Here is an 8,920-nt window from a genome sequence, read left to right as displayed (position 1 = left end):
CATGTGGGTGAGATACTCTCAGTAGCTTGCTGGGCTTTCCGCCAGGAATCGAACTTGGGTCGGCCACATTGCCCACTTGCAAGGCAAACGCCCTACCCACTGTGCTATCGCTTCAGTCTCATAATCCTGACACATGAAAAACATTTATGAAATGTACTGTTATCACTTCAAGAAGCCCATCTCTTCATATCTTTCAAGGTTTCATGGCAGGAATTGGTAGAGGCTATGGTATATTAATTTCACATCAAAACAATAAAATAGAAGCTAACCTGTTGAAAACTGTGTTTTCTTACTCTCTGTTGTTCCTAACCTGGTTTCAGTGGGTTTATGTGGCCTTAACAGGAGGTGTTTGCTCCTGAGCACAAACCACTGAACCCTTCTGTTCTGTAAAAGTCAGAAAAGCTTTGTGAGACTCACCCTGCTCTCCAACTGAGAGAGTTCACCAGAAAAGTGAGTCTTTTTTTAAAAATTAGTACAACACAAATATAGTGATGATGCTCCTTTTACTGATCAAGAGATCCAACACTAGGTTGTTTATTTTTTTTTTAAAGAACAATGACACAAGCAATGGATCTCTGGAAAGTAGAAGTGACTTTGCTCTTGGCAACTCCTGAGTGCGTTTTGGGAGGCCCACCCCTGCATGTGTCAGAGCACAGACTGGACACAAGATTACATGGCCCTCGCGAGAACCCTTAAGCCCAGGATGAGCCAGCAGAGCTCATTCCCCCTCCAGCCTTGTCCCTAGTTGTTGCCTTATCAAGAGAGATTAGGATCCTAAAATCTCCAAGACGCCAGCTCCAGTCCTGGTCTCTTCATGTAGTTGCTAAAAAAAAAAAAAAAAGAAAGAAAAAGAAAAAAAAGGTGCAGCCCAACCAGTCAACCAGAGACAGTCAAATTGTGTACCTTGTCCTGCTTTGAAATTCGCTACCATCTGGTCTCCAGTTGAGTTGACATCTGACATCCATTAGGCTTTCAGCTGTAGCACAATCTTTGGAACTTCCCAGAGGAATGACCTGAAGCAGGGCTTCTTTAACGCTTTCCCATCACAATGGTTTTTCAATGAAGACATGCAACTGGGGGTAGGAGTTGCCAGGGACACTGTAGATTTATTTTGCAGTTGATTTTGAGTTAATTTTTGATCACTAGTGTTCAGAAACCTTTTACTGTTGCCAACTTTGTGTGTCCCTCCCCCACTTCAGTTATACAACCCCAGAAGAGGTCTCAGCTCAGAGTTAAGAGCCAGGGATATAGCCAGCCACTTCCAAGGAGACAAGAACTTGCGAGTTTTTTCCTAGTCGCTTAACTAATGCTGCTTATTATGAACAACCATGGTGGGATCTTCATAAAATATTATTTGAATGAATTAAACAATGAACCAATCAACTAATGAAAACATTTGATGAGCTGGTTAATTTTTTTGCAAGTTTTTATATATTGAGACTAGAATGAGTTTTCCAATGGACAACTGTAAATCCCATGAGCAGAGAGATGCAATATTATCTTTCCTTTTTTTTCAGTTGTGGAAAAAACCTCTCCACCCTCCCCAGCCCCCATAAGGCTACAGGACATTCAATAAATATTTACTAATTTAATCACATTGTATAAATTATACAAGATAAAGTTTTACAGCTTTAGTTATGCATACAATAACTATAAAAGCATCTTCCCTAGGGAGAGGGAAAGTCCTTTTGAAAGATAAAGACAACTCAAATGAAAAATGGATCTCAGAAGGGATTCATGCACATATCTCAGGGAAAATATTCAGTTTTCTCTGGATTACTAAATTTTTTTTCTAGAAATAGACACCTGTGTCCCATCCCTTATCTTTCTGCACCTCAAATTTAATGTGTCACACATTAAAGGCTTAAACTCTTATGGAGACAAATAAGCACATGCTAGGAGTTTTTTCCTGAAACTAAACAAACAAGTACTCTTGTGAATACAAAAGAACTCAAAGGGACTGTCTCAATAGCCAGGTTCAATTCTAAGGTCTTTCTGTTCATCCGAGACTCTCCCCCTGCTCTTTCTCCATGATTAGAGAGAAAGGTATTACCTTATTCCCTCTGCACTGGGCTTCACCATGGCAGCTGCTTTTAAGGGAGACAGGCAGTTTTTCCAACACCCACTTGGAGGTTCAAAGGGCTCATTTGTCCATTTAAATAGAAAATGTCTTAAAGTAATTATTGGGAGGTTGGAATGAGAATCCTCCCAGCTTCCCCCCAGGGTTCACTGCCATCAAAATCCTTCGGGGCCCAGTTTCAGGGCCTGCTTGAGTGCCCCATGCCAATTAAATGCCTTTGAGGTCTGTCTCTGGAAGAGGTTTGGGACCATCTGACCAGGTCATTCCAGGGACAAGAATTGCAATCAGGTCAGCTCCTGTAGGGAGAAGGCAAAGGGGAAAAGCCTTCCCCCTTTCCTGTGTGGGGAAATCACAGAATGGGGGGTTGGGGGGAGTGCTATGCTATTGAGAAATGGAGCCAATGGCTAAGATACTGTCTCTTGAAAAAAGTGAATATGAGAACCAAGAATATCATAAACATACATGTGAGTCCCTTCGTGTCATTTTCAAAACTTCTGACCACATGCTTCAAACTCAGTGCATGAACAAGCTTGCTCATCCAGGTAATCCATTTGCCACTTTCTTCCAGTTTGGGGTTAATATGGCTACACACTCCTTTCCACCCTTCCCTGTGTCCTGAACAGTTGCAAATGTCTCCAATTATTTGGGCAAGGACCTACACAGAAAGAATATACTGCAATCTACCAGAGGGAATACTTTCAATCAGCCACACTGCACAGACTGCTGATACTTTTTTTTTTAACAAGGAACAAGAAGTGGGAGTGGATGATAGAAACTATTTTAGGTGAGTGATTTGCAATTAACCATGTAATTAGAGTTTTCTATATTTCTCGTAAAGGTCTATAATCTTAAAAGATTGTTCTGAGAGAGAAATAAGCACACAACTGGTGTGGCCCAATTTTATTCCATCTTAAATGCAGTGTCTGGGAGCTAAGGGATGGAGAAAACAAATTAGGCGGCAAGAAAGATTTTTTGAGAATTAAACATGTGACAATATTCATGTGTACGTGCCCTGTATCCCTATCTTTCAGTAGTTAGCTTCATCCTGAGTTCTTGTTGTCAGGGATGGCTAAAAGGCATTGTTCTTCCATCTAGGAACAAAGGACCTACAGAAATCATTGCTCTTAAGTATGCGAGATATAAACGTGTAGCTATATCTATACCAGCCATCAAGGTAAGCTGTGCTGTGTCTCAGCCAAGATGTTAGAAGAGAAAATGGACCGTGGTGACAGTCACTGCCATTACTTTCCCAAATGTCCCATTGCTGACCTGCCAACCAGCTAGAGGAAGTTAAACTCATTTTCTTGGCCCTCCAAGAACTGTGTATATTATCCTTCCTCTTTTGAAGAAACAAGGTGGACATGAGATAATTATCAAGGGCCAGAGAAGATGAGTCCTAAAGATAAAATTGGCTGTTTTCCTAGACTGTTGATTCTACCCATAAATGCTCTCTGTGGCTAATCCTTTTCTGGACTATGGTTACCTTTCTCCATAGGAATTACCTCCACATCAGAAATGAATAAAGCGTCTCCCTAAGCCTCAATATATGAGGGGGAAAGATGGAAATATCCCTCGAAGAACCGTTTGGTCATGAGGGACCATGCTTTTGCTCTCATAGTCAACATATTTGCCGACACCAGAAAAATTACTTGCAGTCTAATACATTATATTGTCAGCCTCATACTGAAGAACTTTATTTTGTATTTTTTAAAGCTAAACGTTACTGAAAACAAAAATTTTCTCCACTAGCTGCTTTGGAACAATATACTGTATTATGAAGCTCCATACATTGTAAAAGGTTTCTGAAATCCTGACAGGACAAACAAAATCCCCATCCCCCTTCTTCCCTTCCTTGGATCTGGACCTTAAAACCATTTTCTTCTTCTTCTCCTCCTCTTCCTCCTTTTCTTTTCCTTTCCTCCTCCTCCTTCTTCCAGGTTCTTAAGCATCAGGTATGGGCTGCTGGGCAGAAGGAGCCTTGTGAAAAGTGTGTGAGAAGTGAGCGTGGAAACACCCAGGAGTAGAAGCCTTTGGGGCTGAGGACCAAGCTGGCCTCCAAGGCTCTCACTTCCCAGGTCCCCGTCAGGCCATCAAGTCAGGCCAAGCAGAACCATAACAGCAGGAAGCAGGGCTGTACAGTGGGGTCCCCTCGAATCATGCTACTCAAAAAAGGTGCCACGAGAAACAAGTTGCTGTGCATTCTCAGTCCCAAAGGTGGGCAGAGGAGCCCACACGATCCTCCCTTTGGTATTAAATAACAGTTGTTTTTATTTTATTTTTTTAAAAAAAGCTTTTTAGAAACAAAGCAAATGCATGGTGGCACTGGAAGTGTTAGCCATTCCAGGTTAGCTGTCCACTGAAATCAGTCTCATCCCTAGTCATAAATAAATAATCTCTTTCCTGGTCTGACTTCCACCATGGGATCAATATCTTCTAACATCTTACTTATTTTATTACTGCTTTTGGTTTTCTGGGACTGATTGAGAGTTGCTCAGAGGAAATCTTTGGTTTTGCTTAAGTGTCCGTGACATTTAATCATGACTTTTCCTTGCAGTTTAATTCCAACCAGTCAATCCGTTAATCCACTTCGATTGATTCGGGGCTCTCGGTGATTGGCTTGCACTCATTGGGCATCCGCTGGTGTCGGCTCAGCTGGGTGGCCTGCGTGAAGCTCCGCTCACACCTCTCGCACCTGGTGGAGGCAAGAGAGAAAATTGAGACCAGGGAGCGGGGTGTATCAGGGGGATGCGCTGCCTCTCATCCTGCCTAATCGGAACAGACACTCCAAAGTGGCTTCAGATTTGAGCGGCTCAAGAGGTGTAATTGGTGGCTACTTCCAAAGCCTGGGTGCTTGTGCTGGGGCCGAGGCCCCGTCTGGTGCAGAACAGAGGGATCTGTCAATAGGCAGGGGGAAGGTGATTTCTCCAGAGAGCCCTGTCCTGCTGCGGCTCTGATCACTGTCACTTCAAATAGATAAAGAACAAAAAGAGACGGGGAGGAGTGAGCCATCAAAAGCAGCAGCTTGTCTGCAGTTTTCTGCGCAGTAACCCCGAAGAGATATGGATGACAAATATAATTTCTCCTGCTGCTCCTTTAAAATCAGGAATTCAACTTCAGATGGGTGTGTGGGGGGGTGGGGTTGCAGTTAAGGAGTGGTCTCTGCCTCTAGAGAAACAGGAGGAGGATCCATCTGTTTGCAGGAATAACAGCACTGGGGTGGTGACCTGGGTGCAAAGGCTGGGACATCACAGTCCACCACACTGGGACTATGGCAGTCTGAGCTGAGATAAATAGGAATCCCACCAACATCTGTTCCCTTCAGGAAATTCATCTCTCCAGAAAGGAGAAGGAATGCAGTGGTGTGCCATCAGGAAGGGCCAGAGTGCATGAAGTTTCACAGAGCAGGAATGAATCTCCCTAACTTCAGAAACAGACTTCGATGGAGTCTGGCCTAAACCACGGTGCAGGAGAAACTCAGCATACACAGTGGAACAGTAGCCTCCGGTCTTCTAAGGGTTACTGCTCCGGGCTGGCTGAGTGTGGGTCTAGGCATATAGGCATGTCCACAAATAGTGGGGGCCCCAGATTCCCCTGCTGGTGATAACTCTTCCTGGGTACTTGTGTACATTTGTACACACACAATTGTAATGGCAGCCCCTGGTTTCCCTGTTGGTGGTTAACTGTTCCTGGGTGGTTGTATACAACTGTATGTACATACACATATACACACACACATACTCATGCAAATACTTGTAATGGTTATGTATGGCTTTATCTATACACACAAACAACTGTAATGGTTTATGGTTTTATCTACACACACAAGCAACTGCAATGCTTGTGTATGATTTTACCTACACAGATATTGTGGCTTTAAGCTCATACACCGACTTTCCTGCCACAACCCTATTAGCAGGCACAGTGGCCTTGGTAGTCTGCCCCTTACATGCCTTCCTCAATCATCTGGAGACAAGGATGAGAACTACCCACAACTGTTCCCCTTTTCACCGAGGCATCCTGAGATCACTAAGCGGGGCTAAACACTGTTGCTAAGCTATCCTGTGGAAGTCCTCACAGCCCTGTCTCTGTGTCACTTGCTGCCCCCCCTCCCCAGTTCATGGGCATTTCCCTTTCTCCTCTGAAGTCTTCTAAGTTCCTTTCCATGGGTAAAATGGGCTAGAAAATCGGACACGTGGCATGATGACTCTCATGCTGAGGGCCTGGGGCTCCAGCCTGCAGCCAGGGTAAGGAAGTTGTGTTGCTCAGATTGTCTTCCAGAGAATATTTTTAGCAGCCTGTTCCACTGTTAAAAAACTGCACTGTGATCTTGACAAATGTAGAATGTCAGCTTTAATGTATCAGACTTATCAGCTCAATGAAAATAACTCAGAAGTATTGATCAGCTAATGATTTTTAGTGTATTCATTAACGTCCCTGGGCAGCTCATCCCCTCTCCTGAGTTCTCCAAGTGCTGATGACATGTTAGTGAATTGCTGATTGTTTATTAGAAAACAGATTAGTTACTGGATTTGGTGTGTCAAAATATACTACCTTTCAGTCCATGACAAACTTTCAAATGATTATATTTCTTCTCAAAAAATAAAAAAAAGCAAAATCTTGCAGCTCTAAAACCAATTTTCAAGAGAGCAGAGTGGTCTGCTTATGAGGAATGGCAATTTACCAGGGGCACGCGTTCACCCCTCTAATGCTGTCTGTTAGAATGAAAATAATTTTACCCTTGGGGAGTTTACTGTTTCATGGAAGGTAAAAGTGTACATCCACATATAAATGCCCAGAAAGGATGGAGAGGTAAAACAGAGAATAACATTTCTTTCTTGATGGTCTGCTTTTACATGCCTCATAGCTGTTATGGAACAGTTTGTTACGTGAGTCAGGAAATTTGGGGCCGGAACAACAGTACAGCGGGTAAAGCATTGAACACAGGAGCTCCTCCATTTATTTTCAACCTTGGAAAAACTCCTTTCACAGCTTAATAAAATTCATCTGAGGGAAGGACTCATTGCAAATACCTAAGCCAAAATTGGGATTTCATTGGTCATGAACCATCACTGCAGAAGAACAATGGTGGAAACATATCTTGTGTAAGCTGGAGTTTCATCAGGTGCAACAGGAGGAAAGAAAACTATGGATAAATCAGGAGCAAAAACACCCACCAGCACTCAGGAATCCCTTCTAATGCTGAAGGGGCTGAAGTTACTGCCTAAACACTCAAGTGAAAAATTTTCTCAATATTTCAGCAAAGAAAAAGACCCCAACTTACTACCATATGGGTATTTTCATTAGATGTGACTTCATTTCTGAATCATTATTTCACATATGGCTGAGTGGACAACTGTTTTCTGATATTGACGGGAGGTGCAGAATAATGTCAAGTTCTGTTGCATGAAAACCCCATGAAAACTCTTTCTTTCAGGGCCTCTTTAACCTGTCACAAAATACTTCTTGAGTTGAACCAAACTATGTGAGACTTTTTACATAGGACAGATTTATTGTATCTTAGCTGTGTATTCCTTTAATATTGATTTTTTCTAGATGATCTTGTAGGATATTATATACTCTTTGGGGGACATACATAATGATGCTCAGGACTTACTCCTGGATCTGTGCTCAGGAGATCACTCCTGGAGGTTATTGGGGTTCATATATGGTTTTGGGTATCAAAACTGGGTCCACCATATGCAAGGCGAGTGTCAACCCTTGGACTATCTCTCCATCCCCTAATTTTTCTCATGCAGACTAACACCCAGGAATGGCTGAGATTAGTACCAGGAATTTTGCTCCATGACTTGAAGGCCAGCCACATGTGCTAGGTGAAAAGAAAGTTCAGATAGAGAAGAGAGCACCAAATAAAGGGTGTTATGAGGACCCTCCCAGGGTGGGAGAAGCATGCTAAAAGTAGTCTATAGACCAAACATGATTGCCACTCAATGCCTCTCTTGCAAAACACAGTACCCAAAAGAAGAGAGAGAGAACAAGGGGGAATACCCTGCCACAGAGGCAGGGTGGGACGGGGGGGGGGGGGGTAGAGGGGGATGAGGGGGGGATGCTGGGACGCGAGGTGGTGGAGGATGGGCACTGGTGGAGGGATGGGTACTTGATCATTGTATAACTGAAACCCAAGCACAAAAATTTATAAGTCTATAACTGTATACCTCATGGTGTTTCACTAATAAAAAAATAAAAAATAAAAATAATTTTTCTCATGCTGTGCTAGGCCATCTTCACACAAAGCTGTAGTGATGAGTCGCTTCTCCTGCTTCTAACCAGGAGGAAACGTAGAGTCTCCTCTCTGGAAAGTCTCAGTCCTCTAAGATTCCAATTCTCAAAGCAATTCCCAAGGGTGGGCCCCACAGGGCAGTATCTCTAAAATCTTGTGAGATTGTGTTTAGCAACAGAGGGGGATGAAAGGAGTCCTCATTGTAGAGTAAGTTTTATATTGCCAACCTCCTTCCTTCCACCCATCCTTGCTCCTTCTTTCTCTCCTTCCTCTTCTCATAGAGTCCTTGGCAATTGCTCTTAAATGAAATGACATCTTGATTTTTGCTCCCTGATCTCTATGACATCCTATCTCAGATGGTCAAAGTCAATAACCTTCCTGTGATCCTTTAACAGATACTTCCTGAGCCCCCCACCCCCACCCCCACCTTCATGTGTTCCTCTATCTGAGAATTTTCAAGTCCACAGTCCAGGTGAGCTGCTGATAAACAGATGAACTTCTTCGAGTAGGTGTTCTGGGGGAGGGGTTTCTTCAGAGGCATCTCAGTTTAGTGAATTCCAAGGATAAATCTGTCACATCTCCTTCAGCCTGCTGTGAATGGG

At 43.2% G+C, this 8,920-nt stretch overlaps 1 protein-coding gene across 1 annotated transcript in view; it reads right to left on the bottom strand.

Annotated features, from left to right (window-relative positions):
- Positions 1-4,055: 4,055 nt before the first annotated feature.
- The window catches only part of PRDM6 (PR/SET domain 6), a 109,525-nt gene continuing 104,660 nt past the window's right edge, over positions 4,056-8,920 (bottom strand). The window contains exon 8 of the mRNA XM_056124644.1: positions 4,056-4,772. Coding sequence (XP_055980619.1) covers positions 4,658-4,772 — 115 coding nt within the window. The 3' untranslated portion in view covers positions 4,056-4,657. The remainder of the gene's footprint in view (positions 4,773-8,920) is intronic.

Source organism: Sorex fumeus, unplaced genomic scaffold (genome assembly GCF_029834395.1).
Source record: "Sorex fumeus unplaced genomic scaffold, SorFum_2.1 ptg000051l, whole genome shotgun sequence".
NCBI lineage: Eukaryota > Metazoa > Chordata > Mammalia > Eulipotyphla > Soricidae > Sorex > Sorex fumeus.
The sequence above is the reverse complement of the archived record's forward strand: the minus strand, read 5'-3'. Positions and strand labels throughout refer to the sequence as shown.